The sequence below is a fragment of the Canis lupus genome, chromosome 3, assembly GCF_011100685.1.
Source record: "Canis lupus familiaris isolate Mischka breed German Shepherd chromosome 3, alternate assembly UU_Cfam_GSD_1.0, whole genome shotgun sequence".
NCBI classification, from domain to species: Eukaryota; Metazoa; Chordata; class Mammalia; order Carnivora; family Canidae; genus Canis; species Canis lupus.
Genome location: NC_049224.1, coordinates 31275050 through 31296311, shown reverse-complemented (window position 1 = coordinate 31296311; position 21262 = coordinate 31275050). Strand labels below are relative to the sequence as shown.

Here is a 21262-nt window from a genome sequence, read left to right as displayed (position 1 = left end):
ACAACCTGAGGCAAGGCAGATACTCAAACACTGAGCCACCAGGTGCCCCTATTCCCTCCCTTTCTAGTTGTTTGTATGTACCACATTTTGTTTATCTGCTCATCTGTTGGTGGATGCTTGGGTTGCTATCACCATTTGGCTACTGCGAATAATGGTTGAATGAACGTGGATATACAAATATATTTTTGATTCTCTGCTTTCATTTATTTGGGGTATAAACCCAGAAGTGGAGTTTTTGGACCATTTGATACTATGTTTAATTTTTGAGGACCCATCATACCATTTTCCACAGGAACTACACCATTCTACATTTCCTATCAGCAGTGAGAAAGAATTCCAATTTTCTACATCCTCACCAGCCCTGGTTGTTTTGGTTTTTTGATAATAGCTATCATAATGAGTGTAGGTAGGATTTCACTGTGGTTTTGATGTACATTTCCCTAATGATTCGTGATGCTGAACATCTATTCATGTGCTTATTGGCCACTAACCTATCTTCTGTTTGTGCCTTTTGTCCACTTTTAAATCAGTTTGTTTTTTTTTGGGGGGGGGGGAGTTGTGTATAATTTTTTTTCTAAGCTGTAAGAATCTTTATATATTCTTGGTAGCAATCCTTTACTAGATACATTATTAACATTTTCTCCCATTTCTGGGGTTGCCTTTTCACTGTTGATAATGTCCTTTAATCCACAAACATTTTTAAGTGTCATGGGTCTATTTGTCTATTTCTCCTTTTGTTGTCTGGTCTTTCATGTCTAAGAAATCATTGCCAAATCCAATGTCATGATACTTTTCCCCTATGTTTTCTTCTAAGAGTTTAGCTCGTTTAGTTTTTTTTTAAATTTCTTTCCATAAAAGAACTTATGGAAATTAAGTTAGGAGAAAGGATGTGTCCCTTCTTTTTATTCCTATGGATTTATTTCATTAATCCATAATGGTTCTGATAAGCCTTCTTTTCTTATCAGGTTCTCAGTTCTAATATTTCCCCTGAAGGCCAAAAATTATACAACCTCTGTTACAATGCTAAATGCCAAAAGCTAAATGGATTCTGCCTAATTCTCAAGTCAGGCCAGAGAATCTGAAGTTGTATCCCTTTCAAAAAGAAAGATACAATGCACTGATAAAATGCCTCCATTTTAGGTTTCACAGCACAGTGGCTTTCATCACTCTAAAAAGAATTCTTACACTTAATATCTTGTTATCATGAAAGTGGATGGTAATAAGATCTTAGAAAAAGATCTTCCTTTGGGGCCCTTCCATGTTTCTATGATCAATAACAAAGGTTTCTGAAAATAAAGCCTTTAAGCCTGAACTTCCAAGCATTGTTTGATCAATGAAACAGTCATAATAACAGGAAAACAAAGTACTATGAGAACTTCAATCTTCTTCAATGAACATTCATTGTTCTTTTCTGATAATGCATCATTACATACTTCAAGGTTATCACATTGGTTCTCCATATATATACTTCCCAAGCAGACATTCAGAGGCCCAGAGACAAGAAGGAATTTCAAGAAGTAAACCTAGGAATTCCCAAGGATTAATTAAATAGAGTATTTATACACTCACTAGATATTTCTGCATCTTCACAAAATAATTCATTCAAATACCTGTAATACCCAGTTCATTTACATTACTATAGATCAATGACTTGACCCTACTAAGGAAAATGCAAAAAATAAGAGAGCAAAGAAGAAGGAAGTTTGTCTCCAAGAGTCTACTTTCTTTCTTTCTCTGTAGGCAAAAATTACACTTAGGAGCTAATGCCTCTGAATATAACAGGGAGGGAATTGGTCATTTGTTAATTAACCAAACTGCAAAGATACATTTCAATCAACTCTTTCCTAAGGGATCCAAATCGCTATCTATCCTTTTGATTCACCCAGTCCTTTCCACCCCTGTATTTTGATTGGCCATTAAGCTGAACAGCTTTTGTTTTATTTCATGTGTGGAGGGGCGGGGAGTAGAGTGTGGGAGATGAAAAAGTTTAAATATGCTAATTTGGAGGATCTGGAAAAGAGACAAATCTATTTATATATCCTCAAACAAAAAACGATCATCCAATATCTGAAACCAATTCAACTGAATTATGGATCACTGGAAGTGTAGTGGAAGTCAAACCCTGGCCAGACTTCTGGCTCACCAGAAGGCATCAGATATCTCATACAACTATGCTCACATTCAGTATAGCAGAATAAACATTCCTAGTATTAAGTGTTTTATTTATTGATGAGTTACTGGTAACATCACTTAAAATATCTTTTTCTCAAATTGATAAAACACAATAATACTAGGGGACTTTAACAACTTTGTATGGTGACTGATGGTAACTAAGCTTACTCTGGTGACCATTTCATAACGTATATACATATCAAATCATTATGTTATACACCTGAAGCTAATACAATATTGTATGCCAATTATTCTTTGATTAAAAAAATAAAATTTGAGATTCAAAATAGAATATAATATTTCTCTAATGAGAATGTTGTCAGTATAATAAAAAGACAGCTGAATTATCTTATTCTAAAAAGGCAACTATGCAATTTTCCCCTGAAGTCTTGAATCTGTGTAAAATTAACCATCTTCTTTAATAAAAACATGTGTATGAATAAAAAGTATTTTATCTCAAAACATTCAATAAAAGTGTTACTTCTTATCCTCAGAGAAAAAGAAACTATTTTCCCTTCCTTCCTTAAGACTTTGTGGCTTATCTCTGGTTAGCTGACTTATTTATGCCAAGGTGCTAACTGAATAACCCCTAACCTTTGCCCAGGGTGACCACATTAAAAAAAAAAATACAAATGTGTATATATACATACACAGGCATTCACACACATATAAGGTAACAGAAGGGCCTTTCAGTAGACCATATCTCAAAATATACCATGCAGACTAACATCTTCACAAATTGAAAATGATCTCTGGCATACACTGGAGATGAAAATCCTAATTACTATATTCTATTTTAACCTGTTTTTCTCACATCCACATCTGGAGGGGGGGGGAGGGTAGGGCAGGGGAGGGGAGAAGAAGAGAGGAGAGGAGAGGAGAGGAGAGGAGAGGAGAGGAGAGGAGAGGAGAGGAGAGGAGAGGAGAAATATTTTAAACACCCCCTTCTAAAACACCTGCCTTTCACCAAAGTTGCAAAAAAGAAACAGAATGACTAGCTAAGAAAGGGTAAAAACTGAGTAAGAGAATAAAGAAGAAAACTAACAGACAAAAAGAATTAACCGTTAGTAATTTGTCACTCTTTGAAACAGCAATTCCAATTTTTAATAAGCAAGTATTTAACCAACAGGCTACATACCTGTAGGAGTGCAGTATCACTAAGAGGCATTATTTTATTTTTACTCTTTTGTTCTCGTGGATTCTCTCTGAGTTTGAACCCAAGTTGAATCTCAGGAGATGTTCCTAGAATGAAATATCATCGTAAATCACTTGCAACAGTTTAATTGCTCTGCTTTGACAATGACTCCATGATTTTATAAAAACTACAAAATGTCATTAAAAAGTATTTTGTAAATTATAACTTCCTAGCTGCCACTTTTATATATCAAAGTTTTTAAGTTATTAATTTCAAAGACACACATATACTACACTGGAGGATACATATACATAAAGGTCTGAACAAAGGATACATAGAGACAATATACAGACTTAACCACCCCCCCCAGAAGGAATACTTTCTTCTTTTTTAATTTCATGTGAGGTCATTTTTGAAAACTCATAATGCTAGTATTTAACCCAAAAAACAGAATTTGTGTTTCTAAGATGGGAAACTGAACTCATATGTTTTTTAAGATTTTTTAAATTTATTTATTCCTAGAGATGCAGAGAGAGAGAGAGAGAGGCAGAGACACAGGCAGAGGGAGAAGCAGCTCCATGCAGAGAGCCTGACATGGGACTCATACAGAGTCTCCAGGATCACGCCCTGGGCTGCAGGCGGCGCTAAACCGCTGTGCCACTGGGGCTGCCCTGAACTCATATTTTAACTATTTTTCCCTTCCCTGTTCCTAAAAAGATCCAAAGAAATTTGTTGTTGTTGTTTCTTGAAATTAGCTTTTTCTTTTTTAAATGTGAAGTAGCAATGAGAAGAGAGGAAATACACCCAATATAGATCAGAAGAGGAAGACTGGATTAAAGGGAAACCAAACATTGGTAAACAGCATGTACTCTACATAGGAAAAGGAGAGGCTCCTTAAGAAATAATTACATGGATTTCTTCCATGAGACTCTCAGAAAACCACCAAGCTTAGAGCAAATCCCATCAACCAAAGATGGAAGAGAGTGTACTAGAACTTTGCATTGAGTAGTCTCCTACTTCACTGAGATTGCTGTTTGTACCAAAGGAGCATTCATTCAGAATGAATGCTATAGCCAGTTACTCTGTGTAAGAGGGTATCTTCCCTATCAGATACAAAAATGTACTAAAAGCCAAGGTTGATAAAATAATGTAGTGATGGAAGACTAGTAAAAATAGTCAAATAGAACAATGAAACTAAACAAGAAGTGGAAAACAGACCTATACGTCTATCTGGGAATTTAATATAAGTAAATAATGATATTTTAGACAGTGGCAACAAAATGTGTAAATATAAATGCAAACAAAGATAATATACTTTTATGGTCTTGTGGTAGGTAAAATACTTCCAAGTTTGAAAGAACCAAGAAACCCCAGAAGACTGACAGGTCTTACTACATAAAAACTTAAGGGTGCCTGGGTGGCTCAGTTGGTAAAGCATCTGCCTTCAGCTCAGGTCATGATCTCAGAGTCCTGGGACAGACCCCAGATCTGGATCTGGCTCTCTGCCCAGCAGGGAGTCTGCTTCTCCCCTTCCTTCTGCGCCTACCTGCCCCATCCCCCACCTCTGCTTGTGCTCTCTCCCTCTCAAATAAATAAATAAAATCTCAATTTCTGCATACAAAATATATCATGAATAACATTAAAAGTTAACTAGGAAACTGAGTGAAACTATTTGCAATACATATATATGACAGTTGTATTACCTTTAGTGTATAAAATGATCTTATAAATCAAAAATAAAATGAGAATAATTTAGGAGACATAAAGCAATTCACATGCACACAAACTATGAATAGTCAATATTAAAATGTGTCTAAACTTGGTATTCTTCAAAAAATGCAAATTAGAACAAACCGATACTTTACTTAGCGGTTTGGCAAAGACTGAATATATCCTTTGTTGGATCTAGAGGAAAAAGCCATCTTTTTTAGGGATAATATATGTCAAAATCTAACATGTGTCCATCCTTTAAAAACAAATTGAATTTTAGCTATTTATTCTAAGGAAATAATCAGAAAAGCAGGCAAAAGTGTAAATATTAGAATATTCACATTTATTAGAGTTTTGAGAACAAAAATATAATTAATTCATTAAATAAGGATACATTCATACAGAATAATGTGTAGCACTTTATTTTATTTTTAAAGATTTTATTTATTTATTTGTGAAAGAGAGAGGCAGACACACAGGAAGAGGGAGGAGAAGCAGGCTCCATGCAGGGAGCCCAATGTAGGACTCAATCCTAGAACTCCAGGATCACACCCTGAACCAAAGGCAAGATGCTCAATTGCTGAGCTACCCAGGCGTCCCAATATATAGCACTTTAAAAGGTTGAGGTAGCTCAATATAACAAGGAAAGAAATATATTTACCACAATACCAATTATGAAAAAAGATATTCAAGTTGGCATACAAAGTCTAGAAAAATACACAAATACTAAACACTGGCAATTGTTGGAAGTGGAATTGTAGGGAAGTGTAAATGTGACTTTACACTTTCTACATTATATAAGTTTGAAATAAAAAAGCTTTTATTCTTTTAATATTAGCAAAAATAATAAAAAGTCTATCAATTTGGGAAAAAAGAAGAAGGAAAGCAAAGAAAAAACTTGGTTGCAATATTAAAACATACCTCTAACTTCTTCCTAGTGGTACTTTATATATCATAAAAGCACGTTCTGGAGACTACTACTACACATTGTTCTTTCATCAATATTTCATAGTTTCCAGAATATAGGTCTTTCACTTTCTTGGTTAAATGTATTGATAGGTCTTTTACTCTTTTTGCTATAATTATAAATGGGATTGTTTTCTTAATTTCTGTCTGCTACTTCACTATTAGTATATAAGTCAGACTAAGAAAGATAAATACCATATGATTTCACTCTTACATGGAATATAAAAAAAGGAAACAAATACACAAACAAACAAAAAAGATGAATCAGACCTGTAAATACAGAGAACAAACTAACTGATGCCAAAGGGACAGAGATCAGGAGAATGGACAAAATGGGTGAAAGGGAGTAGAAGACAGGTTTCCTGCTATGGAATAAAATGAGTCACAGGAATAAAAGGCACAGCATAGGAAATAACAGTCATTGATATTGCAAAACATTGTATGTAACAGATGGTAGCTAAAACTGTGGTGAGCCTAGCATAACCTATAAAGAAGCTGAATCACTTTGATATACACCTGAAACTAATATAACATCATGTGTCAATTATACTCAAATTTTTAAAATTAAATATATATAAATATATCAAGAATATTTAATATCTCAGACTGAAATAATCAGATTGGTTACTAAAAAGTACTATTCACTTTTGCAAATAAAAAAGTTCTAGGATTTTGTAAATTTTTGCAAAGAGAAGAGATATCTGGGTATCATTTGCCTATCTCTGTAGCCCTCTCTAGGAGTCATAGCATCTGCCAGAAATTATAATTCTCCTTGCTATCCTTATAGTAATAGACCTTAGGGTCTATTACAGATGAGTAAAAAAATTAATTCTGTGTAAAGCTAAAAACAAAACTAATTATAAAAGAAGTTGAGGGATCCCTGGGTGGCACAGCGGTTTGGCGCCTGCCTTTGGCCCAGGGCGCGATCCTGGAGACCCGGGATCGAATCCCACATTGGGCTCCCGGTGCATGGAGCCTGCTTCTCCCTCTGCCTGTGTCTCTGCCTCTCTCTCTCTCTCTCTCTCTGTGACTATCATAAATAAATAAAAATTTTTTAAAAATTTAAAAAAATAAATAAATAAAAGAAGTTGATAGAACAATAACATTGAGAAATTAAAGGGACTACTTACTGAAAAAAATTATTTCTCACCTTTGCACATTCCACTTCTATCTGGATGGAGACTGTACTCAGATCTAAGAGATGTGTCTTGATCAAAGAGCAACCTTTCAGATACCAAATAGAAGATACAAATTGTTATGTTTCCTAAACATAGACTAACAATTTAACCACAGTTTTTTACTAAACCAAACTTGCTAAAATTCTTAGTTATACCACTATTAATATCTGTACCAAAATATTGTTTCAGATGTGTACCCTCTAATTAAAAATTTATAGATAGACCTTAAAGACATTATACTAGTGCTTGCTTTGGCAGTATATATAATAAAATTGGAATGATAAAGATTAGCATGGCCTCAGCACAAAGATGACACACAAATTCATGAGACATTCCATATTAAAAAGAATTATATTAAGTGAATGAGCCAGATACAAGTGGGAAAATATTATATGATTTCACTTAGACAGCTAGAGAAGTCAGGTCCATAGTGATTGACGGTAGAATGGTGATTGACAAAGGGCTGGGTGAAGGGAGGAATGGGAAGTTAGTGTTTAATGGGTATAGAGTGTTAGTTTGGGAAGATGAAGTTCTAAAGTCAGAAAATGGTAATGGGTACACAACAATGCAAATGTACTTAATGCCACTGAACTGTATACTTAAAAATGGTTACAATGGTAAATTTTATGATATATATATTTTTTACCACAATAAAAATAAAATTTTAAAAATCTTTTCAGAATTTAACAGTGTACCAATGCATGAATATATGATTTGGTACTAAAAGGGTTTTTTCCCTTTATTCACTTGTCTCTTGTCTCTTCACCTACCTGTTCTCTCCCTTCCCATTTTTAAAATTGTTTTGTCCTTCCAATGTTTTTTGAAAATGTAAGCAACATGAGTATACCTGCCCTCACCCATTCTTAGATAAACAGTAACATTCTATATATACCTCTTTTTTTTTTCTTAACAGTAAATCCAGGAGATTGACCACTCTAAGGGAAAGAGACTTCGTTCATTCCTTTTTATAAATTCATAGTGTCCCACTGTGTGGATTCTCACATAGTTTCTCTTTTAATATTTATTTATTATTTATTATTTAATATTTATTTATCTAAGTAATCTCTATACCCAACATGGGGCTTGAACTCACAACCCTGATATTAAGAATCTCATGTTCTCGTAAAACAATCAATGTGATTCATCATATCAGCAAGAAAAAAACCAAGAACCATATGATCCTCTCATTAGATGCAGAGAAAGCATTTGACAAAATACAGCATCCATTCCTGATCAAAACTCTTCAGAGTGTAGGGATAGAGGAAACATTCCTCAACATCTTAAAAGCCATCTACGAAAAGCCCACAGCAAATATCATTCTCAATGGGGAAGCACTGGGAGCCTTTCCCCTAAGATCAGGAACAAGACAGGGATGTCCACTCTCACCCCTGCTATTCAACATAGTACTGGAAGTCCTAGCCTCAGCAATCAGACAACAAAAAGACATTAAAGGCATTCAAATTGGCAAAGAAGAAGTCAAACTCTCCCTCTTCGCCGATGACATGATACTCTACATAGAAAACCCAAAAGCCTCCACCCCAAGATTGCTAGAACTCATACAGCAATTTGGGAGCGTAGCAGGATACAAAATCAATGCCCAGAAATCAATGGCATTTCTATACACTAACAATGAGACTGAAGAAAGAGAAATTAAGGAGTCAATCCCATTGACAATTGCACCCAAAAGCATAAGATACCTAGGAATAAACCTAACCAAAGAGGTAAAGGATCTATACCCTCAAAACTATAGAACACTTCTGAAAGAAATTGAGGAAGACACAAAGAGATGGAAAAATACTCCATGCTCATGGATTGGCAGAATTAATGTTGTGAAAATGTCAATGTTACCCAGGGCAATTTACATGTTTAATGCAATCCCTATCAAAATACCATGGACTTTCTTCAGAGAGTTAGAAAAAATTATTTTAAGATTTGTGTGGAATCAGAAAAGACCCCGAATAGCCAGGGGAATTTTAAAAGAGAAAACCATAGCTGGGGGCATCACAATGCCAGATTTCAGGTTGTACTACAAAGCTGTGGTCATCAAGACAGTGTGGTACTGGCACAAAAACAGACACATAGATCAATGGAACAGAATAGAGAACCCAGAAGTGGACCCTGAACTTTATGGTCAACTAATATTCGATAAAGGAGGAAAGACTATCCATTGGAAGAAAGACAGTCTCTTCAATAAATGGTGCTGGGAAAATTGGACATCCACATGCAGAAGAATGAAACTAGACCACTCTTGCACCATACACGAAGATAAACTCAAAATGGATGAAAGATCTAAATGTGAGACAAGATTCCATCAAAATCCTAGAGGAGAACACAGGCAACACCCTTTCTGAACTCGGCCACAGTAACTTCTTGCAAGATACATCAATGAAGGCAAAAGAAACAAAAGCAAAAATGAACTATTGGGACTTCATCAAGATAAGAAGCTTTTACACAACAAAGGATACAGTAAACAAAACTAAAAGACAACCTACAGAATGGGAGAAGATATTTGCAAATGACATACCAGATAAAGGGCTAGTTTCCAAGATCTATAAAGACTTATGAAACTCAACAGCAAAAAAACAAACAGTCCAATCATGAAATGGGCAAAAGACATGAAGAGAAATCTCACAGAGGAAGACATAGACATGGCCAACACGTACATGAGAAAATGCTCTGCATCACTTGCCATCAGGGAAATACAAATCAAAACCACAATGAGATACCACCTCACACCAGTGAGAATGGGGAAAATTAACAAGGCAGGAAACCACAAATGTTGGAGAGGATGTGGAGAAAAGGGAACCTTCTTACACTGTTGGTGGGAATGTGAACTGGTGCAGCCACTCTGGAAAACTGTGTAGAGGTTCCTCAAAGAGTTAAAAATAGACCTGCCCTACGACCCAGCAATTGCACTGTTGGGGATTTACCCCAAAGATTCAGATGCAATGAAACGCCGGAACACCTGCACCCCAATGTTTACAGCAGCAATGTCCACAATAGCCAAACTGTGGAAGGAGCCTTGGTGTCCATCGAAAGATGAATGGATAAAGAAGATGTGGTTTATGTATACAATGGAATATTACTCAGCCATTAGAAACGACAAATACCCACCATTTGCTTCAACGTGGATGGAACTGGAGGGTATTATGCTGAGTGAAGTAAGTCAATCGGAGAAGGACAGTGTATGTTCTCATTCATTCGGGGAATATAAATAATAGTGAAAGGGAATAGAAGGGAAGGGAGAAGAAATGTGTGGGAAATATCAGAAAGGGAGACAGAACATAAAGACTCCTAACTCTGGGAAACGAACTAGGGGTGTTGGAAGGGGAGGAGGGCGGGGGGTGGGGGTGAATGGGTGACGGGCACTGAGAGGGGCACTTGACGGGATGAGCACTGGGTGTTATTCTGTATGTTGGTAAATTGAACACCAATAAAAAATAAATTTATTTAAAAAAAAGAAAAATAAATAAATAAATAAATAAATTTATTTAAAAAAAAAAAGAATCTCATGTTATTCCAACTAAGCCATCCAGGCACTCCTATTCTCAGTTTTAAAAGCTTAGTAAAGAACGATTGTGGAAGGGGAAAAAAAAAAAAAACTGGCGGAGGAGAGGCGAAAAATTACAGATTTCATGTTTTCCATTCCCCAACACAACTATACATCACACATATAATCTTACATATGTTATAAAGAAAGAACAGATTATTAAGAAAAATAAGTCACCATTAACAACAACAAACCCCCCCCCCATACCTCCTAATAGTTTTCAACACCAGCAATACTAATAATGAAAAGGACTCCAGTCCTTAATCTATCATACCTTCTGTGACAGTGAATGCAGGCTCCTCCTAGAAGGAGAAAAAGCATCTTTCTTGGCTCAACTACCAGCGGCCATTACCAAGGATTGAAAATTTTATTATTCAACTATGAGCAATACCATTACTATAGTACATTTTTCGAAGTAAAACAATCTATTCACCTTAATGTCCCTACAAGTCAGAATTATTTTACTCTTTAAACATTTTTGAGGTTTCTTTTTAATCTAAAAATAATACCAAAAAAAAAGGCATGAAGGAATTGTGGAGGGGAATGGGACTGTTCTATAACTCAGAAAAAAAGATAGGATTTTTTTTAAAAAAAAATAATATTGGGACAATGAAGGAGACATCTGGAAAATAATTTAGTTGAATCCATACTTCACACTGTACTCCAGATTAAAATTCCACATGAATCAAAATGTAAATGTTTAAAAATGAAACAAAAAGTACTAACAGAAACCAAGGAGGGATTCTTTTATCATTACGAAGGAAAAAAAGTTTTTATAATTATGAGATAAACCCAAATAATACAATTGTTAAGATTACAAACACCCAAACTCTTTGACAGAGTGCTTCTATTTTTAGAAAACAATTTTATGTATGTTTGAGAACATATATGCATAACTTAGAAAATACCTCTGGGAGGATAAAATAAATCAAATATATTGGTTGCCTGTGGAAAAGAAGACTGAGTATCCGAAGAGATAGGGATGAAAAGGAATTTTTACTATACATCTTTTTATACTTAAAAAATTTTTTTTGACCCATGTAAATATATTATATTACCTATTCAAAAAAAAAAAAACTAGAAAATGTAGGCAATAAAAAGAAGTATAAACCTCCTATAATTCTACCTGTAATAAGACTTTTGTATAGGGGCATCTGGATGGCTCAAGTTGATTATGTTTCTGCCTTTGGATTAGGTCATGATCCCAGGGTCTTCGGCTTGAGCCCAGAGTTGCAGTCCCTGCTCAATGGGGAACATGCTTCTCCCTCTCTTCCCTGGCTTGTGCTCTCTGTCGCTATCTCTGTCTATCTCTCTCAAATAAATAAATAAAATCTTAAAAAAAAAAAAAAGACTTTGGTGTATTTCCTTCCAGCTTTCTTTCTATAGAGGCTTATGTGTGACAGAATTGTAAATTCTTTTACAAAGTTTGGGTCAACCTGTATAAAGTTTTAGAAACTACATTTCTCACTTTTTTCTTTTTTAGATTTTTTTATTATTATTATTCATGAGAGACAAAGAGAGAGAGAGAGAGAGGCAGAGACACAGGCAGAGGGAGAAGCAGGCTCCATGCAGGGAGCCCGATGTGGGACTCGATCCCGGGACCCCAGGATCACGCCCTGGGCCAAAGGCAGGTGCTAAACCACTGAGCCACCCAGGTGTCCCTACATTTCTCACTTAATATTACTTAAACATTTGCAATGTCACTGAAATTCTTCCTAAAATCATTAAATATTGATAATACTCCCTCAAAAGGGTGTATCATAATTTATTTGGCATTATATAATTCTAAAACACTTCCTTTTTTTTCATTATTGTAAATACTTCTGAGATATCTCCTTATACATTATTTTACTAGGCTCAGAAAAATTATTTATCCATGTTTAGTCAATAAATTAACTGAAAATAGACATTAATTTCTGAGTGAATTCTAGTCAAAATACTAGACTGCACTAATAACTAATATTCTAAAAGTCACTGACCACTTCATTACAGATGTACTATTTTAATAAAATTTAACTTTGAAATACTGGAAAAATGAGATAGTAGCAAATACTAACAAAAGAAGAGGTAAGTAGAAATTAGATGGGTGAGTTAAAAGGAAAACTTTCAGGCAAAATCATATCGGAATTTTCAAATATTTTTCACCGTTTTGTTCGAAGTACAATAAAACTTTCTGGGACAGTTAGGGTTTCAATTTTATAGTTATCAAGGTTTTGATAGCTGTCACACTAAGGCTTTGATTCATTAAAAGATCTAGTTGTCTAAAAATGGTACTTGGCACCACTGTGCTTTATCACTGGAGTTGCCACTATTTTGATATACATCCTGACCAAAATGTTGCTTTCCTTTCTTTTCTTTTTAAAAGATTTATTTATTTGAGAGAGAGAGAGTGAGAGAGAGAGAGAATGGGAGCAGAAGCGAGGAGGGCAATAGAGGAAAAGAGAAAAATCTCAAGCAGACTCCCCGCTGAGTGTGTAGCCCAAGGCAGGGCTCTGTCTCAGGGCTCTGAGATCACAACCTGAGCAGAAATTACAGGTTAGAGGCATAAAAGATTGAACAACCCAGGAGAGCTCAAAATGTTGCTTTCTTTAGTCAACTTAATGTGGTTAAGTCCTTGTCTCCTTTGCTTTCTTTTCCTCCTTTCCCCAAGTATATCCTTTGTAACAAGTATTTTCTATTTAGGCAATTTACATGAAGACCCCACTGGTCTGTCTAGGGGAACAGAATTAACACTCATCTTTCTGGGTAATTATGTTGAATTAGGTTTTTGTTTTTTTTTTTTTTTTTTTTTTACTATATGCAATCATAATGTTCAGAAGACATGTGACCTGAATGTATACAAAAATCCATGTAACAATGAACTAATGTGGTTCAGCTGAAATGTACTGAATAGGATTAATTTGAGATATATCCCTTTGAGTTATAGAACAGTTACCTTTAGCAGAGATGAAACAACACAAGAGTTGATAAAGAGTTCCCAGGGTACACAGAGGAAAAATGAATCATGCCTCTCAGAAAAATTACAAGCCAACAAAAATCTTATTAGTCAGCAACTTGAATTTTCACAAAATTTCACTAACAGCAACACCTACCAAGCCACAAAAAGGACTGGATGTATTTTTGGACTGGTTTCCAGATGGAAGGCTAGAGCCAAATCCAGACTCTCAAAGAGTGCTTTTTCAGACACAGCTAACATACCTGGCATCCTGGTTCTTTTTAGCCTTGCCTTTCCTAATCCCAAAGGTTCATCAAATCCTTTCTCCCATTTCAGTAAAAAAGATTTTACTAGCTGCAACACTTAAGGATTATTTAGCTGTGTGAAACGGTATGTTTTGCCTCTTAGGGATCTCTACTAGGACTTGTGTCCCTCATCCTAATTAAAGTTGGGAACTTCTGAATGAAAAACTGCCAAACTGAACTGCATACAAGCAAAAAAAAGATGAAGAAAAAAAACAATGGCCTGGCAATTCAGCTCCAGCAATGCTTAGACTTTGACCATACTGCCATACCAGTGAGATGAACACTAGTTTTTATTTAACTACGAGGTCTAAAAAAATGATGTGCGTGGCACCACAGAGAAGCATTTTAAATGAATCACAGGGGAAGAAAAAGATTGGTCAGCCAAGACAGGGTAAGCCATCTAAAGCCTATTCCTCCCATTCATTACATAAAAACTCAAATAGAATATTTTTTGAAACTACCTGAGGAATCTGAAAAGTAAATAATAGTGAGTAGATTGAGGACTGAAGTCAATATCTGAATACCTTGCAAAAGGTGAATTTCAGAGGTTGTTTTTGTTCTGTTTTGGTGGTCCTTTATTTGTCACCAGCTTTGATTCCATGTCTAATCCTCAGAATGCATAGTGGGCTCAGACAATAAAAACTCCAGAAGAAATCCCCTATCTCTAGGGATAAGACTCCTTTTTTAAAGGATCCCTGAATGCCAGAAAGTGCAAGGGGAAATCTCTGGGTTTTATTTGCTTTCTCTCTTTAGCCTCAGAGCTATACTGCTTACCAACCATGGCAATTTGGGCACTTAAAACCCAAGAGAAAATCTGCCTCTCTTGCTAGAGGAATCACATGTCCAAGAACATAGAGAGCATCTTTTATTTTCTTCTCTCTTAACACTTTCCCCTGAAGGTGACCTTAGTTGCCAAGGACTGCTCTGAAGAAGGCTAACACTCAGAGAAATATTTCTGGTGATATGAACCAGCATGTGGGCATAGGGAAGAAAGGATGCATGAGAATCCTTCAGAAAGAAAAAAAAAAAAAAAAAAGGGCAGAAATGGGGAATCACCTAATTCCATATGTGATTCAACATAAGTCCCAGGCTCAACCCTGAGCAGTCCACACGCAAAGCACCTTCAAAGAAGCACAACAGGGATCCCTGGGTGGCGCAGCGGTTTGGCGCCTGCCTTTGGCCCAGGGCGCGATCCTGGAGACCCGGGATCGAATCCCACGTCGGGCTCCCGGTGCATGGAGCCTGCTTCTCCCTCTGCCTATGTCTCTGTGCCCCTCTCTCTCTGTGACTATCATAAATAAATAAAAATTTAAAAAAAAAAAAAAAACAAAGAAGCACAACAAAAACACAGAGAACTGAACTATGATACTAACTACTGCTCAAGTTTCAGATTAACCCCTGAGTGATACATGAATCAGACTCAAAAAAGCATAGTAAAGGCTCTGAAATTGGACTGATGATGTAACCACAACTCATAGGAGGCAAAACAGAACATACAGTCAGAACCTACTAAGGTTGACAAAACAAAAATCAACCCGGTAGAGGACTTTAACAGGACCAAGAATCCATAACAGATTCAAAATACATAGGATTTAATCCAATATTACTCAACACGTGAAGAACAGGAATATCCAATTCTTGAGAGAAAATGTAATTAATAGATGTGAACTACACCCCCATGACCAAGATGTTGGAACAAGACAAAGACTTTAAAGCAGTTATTAAAATCATTATCTATGAGATAAAGGTAAACACTAATCAAATAGATGAAAATACTGAAGTTCTCAGTAGAGAAAAACTATCAACAAGAATCAATGGAAATTTTAGAAGAGAAAATTATATTATCTGAAGTTAAAAATTCACTGGATGGGCTCAACAACAGAATGGAGATGATAAAGGAGTGTAAGTAACTCTTAGGATAGAACAATAGAAATTACACAGTCTGAAGAACTGAGAAAAAAAATTAATAAGGCTACAGGGATATGGGAACAGGACGCCTGGGTGTAGCTGAGCAGTTGAGCATGTCTTTGGCTCCGGGCGTGATCCTGGGCATCCAGGATGGAGTCCCACATCAGGCTCCCCGGAGGAGCCTGCTTCTCCCTCTGCCTGTGTCTCTGCCTCTCTCTGTGTGTCTCTCATGAATAAATAAATAAAATAAGAAAGAAGGAAGGAAGGAAGGAAGGAAGGAAGGAAGGAAGGAAGGAAGGAAGGAAGAAGAAAGAAAGAAAGAAAGAAAGAAAGAAAGAAAGAAAGAAAGAAAGAAAGAAAGAAAGAAAGAAGGAAAGAAAGAGAAATTCCAGAAGAAGAGGAGAAAGAGATTGGTATAAAAAAAATTTAAAGGACTCATGACAGAAAACTTCTGAAGTTTGGTAAAAGGCATAAATTTATATATTCAATAAGCTCAGTGAACCCCAAACAGGAAAAGCACACACAGAAATCATGCCCAGACACACTGTAGTCACAGTGCTGAGAAACAAAGATGGGGAGGGGGGACTGAAATAAGATTTAAAAAAAAACAAAACAACAATACATCATACATATAAGAGTAGTGATTTAAATGGGTTGAGGACTTGACTACAAAGGGGGCAGCAGGAAGTTTTTTTTTTTTTTCTTTTTTTTTTTTGGAGTGATGGAACTATTCTGGATCTTGACTGTGGTGGTTTTACAAGATAACGTATTAGTGACAATGCTCCCTGTATACCAAGAGCAACTCTTACTTTGGGTATACATCAAATCAATGTCCCCAAAACCTGGGTATCATCCTTTACTTGCAGCTCTTCCCTCATCCTGCATATCGGATTAACCACCATCTCCTGCCACGTTACTTTCTCAAAATTTCTCAGATTTGCCTTTTCCCCTCCATTCCCACTGTTTCTTCCGGTCAAGTTCTCCTCACCCAAGTCTGTTACTACTTGAGGGCCACAGCTAACCTCTACAGCCTCGCTCTGTCAAAGGGGATCTCTGCTCTTTAATAATTGCAACTCTAACCTGGAAGCTTGCTAGAAACGCAGGATTCCAGACCCTACCCTCGAACTCCTCAATTAGACTCTTGATTTTAATAGGATTCTGGAGTGATTTTATAAGGGCATTAAAATCTGCAAAGCCCTAGTCTAGGGCATGCCTGAGTGAACGAAAGTGGGATTATGCGCCTCCTTCGTTAACATTTTACAGGCCCGGGCCATCCTGACCTCTCCTGACCTCGGCCTACTGTCCTCACCAGGCCCACCTTCTCTCCAGGAAGAACCGACTCCTGGAACCCCAGCGCACAGGGCCGCACAGGGCCCGCCTCCCGCACCCTCAGCCTCGAGCACCCGCGCCCGCCGCGCGGCTTGCCCAACCCCTCGCCTCTGCCCAGACGGCGGCCCAGCGAGCCCTGAGGGCTGCCGGCCCCTCAGCCGCCGGCGCGAGCCTCCACCCCGACTCGCGCCTTTTATTGCGATGATCCTTTTTTTTCCTTTTTTTTTAATAATAAATTTATTTTTTATTAGTTTTCAATTTGCCAACATACAGAATAACACCGAGTGCTCATCCCGTCAAGTGCCCCCCTCAGTGCCCGTCACCCATTCACCCCCACCCCCCGCCCTCCTCCCCTTCCACCACCCCTAGTTCGTTTCCCAGAGTTAGGAGTCTTTATGTTCTGTCTCCCTTTCTGATATTTCCCACACACTTCTTCTCCCTTCCTTTATATGCCCTTTCACTATTATTTATATTCCCCAAATGAATGAGAACAATGTTTGTTTTCTCGGCCGGTCCGGCCCGCAGGGCAGGGGAAGCGGCCTCCTCGGGCCTTCGGGCCTGAGAACTAGAATCATCACCACGGCTCTGAGGCGCTGACCTGCCGGCCAACTTTTTTTTTTTTTTTTTTTTTTTTTTTTATTCTGATAAAACTCTCCGTTTCCAATTTGGAAGTAACGGTTCCCCCGTCACGTATTTTCCTGAAATTATGTTAACAGTCGCCTAAACCAGAGCTTCCAGTTGCTTAAAGCAAAACGCATTTCAGAAATTTGGACCCCACACGTTTTTCCCGGGCAAAAGGACTTTGCCTCAGGATGAGGGGAAAGGCGGGGGTTTCTGTTTCTATTTCAGATGCCAGAAACCACTTGCCATAAGGCTCATTTAGTCCCAAGCGGGACGGTGGGCCCGCCGTGGCTCGTTTGTTTGTCGGCAAGCTCAGGGCTGAGCCCCGCAGGGCGGAAATATATTTAAAGTATTTATGGATTTGTAGCAAATATAGGCTATTTAAAGGTTAAATAATTTGTACTTCTGTTATTTTTGTTCATGCCAGCACCTTAGAGCAGTAGCTTGCTTGTGCATAAAAATGTCTTCCTATCACTTCATGTATTTTGGCTTTTAAATTTTTGGTTTATAAATTGAGAAGGAATTATCTTTAAGTTTCTGTCATTGAATACATCACCATAAAAAAATTAGAATCCTGCATATATAGATAATGAAATAATAAAATGATCTTTATGCTTTATAAAACCATGAATCAGACTTGAATGAGGAACACCTTCCACATCCTTGAAAGAAAAGCATTAGCTTAAAAAAAAAAAGAAAAAAAAAGAAAAGCATTAGATTGAGTTTTAAAGTGTTTTGAGAATGAAGTATTAAGATCCTATTTCTGTGTGTGGGAAATATCAGAAAGGGAGACAGAACATGAAGACTCCTAACTCTGGGAAACGAACTAGGGGTGGTGGAAGGGGAGGAGGGGGGGAGGTGGGGGGGAATGGGTGATGGGCACTCAGGGGGGCACTTGACGGGATGAGCACTGGGTGTTATTCTGTATGTTGGTAAATTGAACACCAATAAAAAATAAATTTATTATTTAAAAAAAGATCCTATTTCTGTAGTAAAGTCAGACTTAATAAATATGTCAGAACTATAAGCTAATTCATAAATTCTAGATATACCCCTACATAAGGAAACTAAGTGCTGAATGGAGCATTTTCCTTTTTTTAAGATTAGAATCCCCAATTCTGAAGTTACGGACAAAGGCCTGAACTTTCTATAGTGACTCCTGCTCTGTCTGCATATTTAGTTAAAATTTTCACTTGTGGTTTGTGTTTACCTCTTCTTCTATATCAAGACTTTAAAAAGCATGAAAATAAAAATATTCTCCCCTTAAAAAAAAAAAAAAAAAAAAAAAACCGCGGGACGGCGGTCACCTTCTCCAGGGCAGCTCCTCTTCCTCCGGGTCGCTCTCCGTCACCGACCCGTCTATCACCGTCTCGTCGCTGTCATAGTCTGCGGCCTGGCCGCCTGCCTCCATCTTCGCCGCGCACGCGGAGCCTCGTCTACGCTCCTCTGACTCCCCGCTTCTCGCTAAAAGAGAGGGACCCGGAGGTCGCGGGAAGCTGTCAGTGAAAAACGCGGGAGGCGGCGGGCGGGCCTGGTCCCAGAGGGTCAGGCGCGCACGCGGCTGCGGCCGTCGCCGTGGAGGACGCGGCCCCCCCCCCCCCCCCGCCTCCCCGCGCCCGCAGGACGCCGCGCACACCCCGCGCCGGGGCCGGAGTGGCTGGCGGAGCGCCCGCCCGCGGGCTCCCCGGGCCCCGCCCCGCCCCCCAGCCGCATCCCGAAGGCCGGCGCCGGCTGTGCAAGAAGGAGGCCGGAGCTGCGCGCTGCTGCGGGGCGCTGCTGCGGGGCGCGGCGCGGGCGAGACCCAGGCCGGAGGGCCCCGCAGCCCCCCGGCGCCGCGCGGGCCTCTCGAAGCCTCGGGGCCTCCTTTACGCGGGCCGCCTGGCGGCCCTGCCCGAGCTGCGCAAGACCGACGTGTTTGTCCTAAGTTCGCAGGTCATCAACCACCCTAACCGATGTATTTTCCCCTCATTAACTCTTATTTTTATATATATATATTTCTTTATGATAGTCACAGAGAGAGAGAGAGGCAGAGACACAGGCAGAGGGAGAAGCAGGCTCCATGACCCGGAGCCCGATGTGGGATTCGATTCCGGGTCTCCAAGATCGCGCCCTGGGCCAAAGGCAGGCGCCAAACCGCTGCGCCACCCAGGGATCCCCAACTCTTTTTTTTTTTTTTTTTTTTTTAAGATTTTACTCATGAGAGACAGAGCGAGCGGCAGAGACCCAGGCAGAGGGAGAAGCAGGCGCCACGCGGGGAGCCCCACGCGGGACTCGATCCGGGGACCCGGGATCACCGCCGGGCCCCAGGGATCCCCCCTCATGAACTCTTTAATTGCCTTGAAATGCAAGTTGTGTAAAAAAAAAAAAAAAAAAAAAAAAAGCTGAATAAATGCTTTACTTTTTTTTCCTTTGTACATTTTTAGAATGATAGTGCCTTAGCAACTTGCAAAAATAGCCAGTTACGACTTTGACTGGAATACTAGGTTTATATATTTGGTGTGTTTCAGTGTATTTGAAAGTCGTTAATCCAAACATTCAAAACCAAGTGAGCTCCGCTTGGCAAGACGGATTCGGGATAAGAGAGAACCCCTTCTCCACATCTAGTGTGTTGACTTTGAAATCTCCAGCGCCACCCGCACCCCAGGCCTTTAAAGGTTTGCTGAATAAATGGATAGAACTAGGGTTTTCTGACTCCCGGATTCACTGCTCTTTTCTCTACATGCAATGGCTTTCCCATTATTATCTTACTATTTAGATCATATTTAAACTACTGCTGTTTAAAACACTTGATTGGTGATTGTCTTTTAAATGTATTTGATTATTCCCCATTTCCACTCTTGTACATTAGGTAGGACAGTAATAAATATACAGGGAACTAGACCTCTGTGTTTTTCACACCTCTCTACCTAGTCCTCCAGGTTTAAATCAGCCCTAACTTCCATCCACTCTCCTGCTGACCTACTCCTTGGGTCAGCTAGCTCTCTTTCCACTTTTTAAAAAGTGTTAAGTAATCGCCAGCAATGGAAAGTGCATATCCATTAAAAGGCTGGTGGGTGGCTCTAAATGCCCCACACCAGAAGGGAAGATACGCCTAAACTAAATAAAAGCTCTTGCTCCAGGCGGCTGGTAACTTTAACTAAGGATAGAAAACTTCTAAGCCTGAGATTCAAATTTCTTTTTAAAATACTTTCTCCTTGGTGGTAAAGAGTCAGTTATTTTTGCTTCTTCAGTTCTTTTATTTTATTCAAGACAGTTGCCAAGATTCAAAGCATAAAGAAGAAATAGCAGAGATGATCCACATAAATGCTAGCATGATTTTAAAGGGAACTTTGTTTTTTTTTGAAAATCCAAAGTTTCACTGCAAGACAGAGATAGAAAAATAATTGATCTGTGTGAGAAACTAGCTTGCAAGTGACAAGAAAAAATATAATTCAGACTGATGTAAACATAAAA

The 21262-nt window shown here is 38.4% G+C and overlaps 1 protein-coding gene and 1 non-coding gene across 9 annotated transcripts in view; one reads left to right on the top strand and one right to left on the bottom strand.

Annotated features, from left to right (window-relative positions):
* The window catches only part of ANKRD31 (ankyrin repeat domain 31), a 119181-nt gene extending 99799 nt beyond the window's left edge, over positions 1-19382 (bottom strand). For 5 of the 8 annotated variants that reach the window (XR_005356884.1, XR_005356885.1, XM_038532543.1 and 2 more), the window contains exons 1-3: positions 19117-19382; positions 7134-7207; positions 3311-3414 (exon numbers count right to left, since the gene is read on the bottom strand). Coding sequence is in view for 6 of the 8 variants with exons in the window: in XM_038532543.1 (XP_038388471.1) it covers positions 3311-3414; positions 7134-7207; positions 19117-19220 (282 nt within the window). In the remaining 2 variants the exon portion in view is untranslated. The remainder of the gene's footprint in view (positions 1-3310; positions 3415-7133; positions 7208-19116) is intronic. The other 3 variants (XM_038532548.1, XM_038532549.1, XM_038532545.1) reach the window with 2 other exon arrangements.
* LOC119871409 lies at positions 7404-7505 on the top strand. Its single transcript, XR_005357503.1, has one exon. It is a non-coding gene; the product is annotated as a U6 spliceosomal RNA (small nuclear RNA).
* Positions 19383-21262: the final 1880 nt, after the last annotated feature.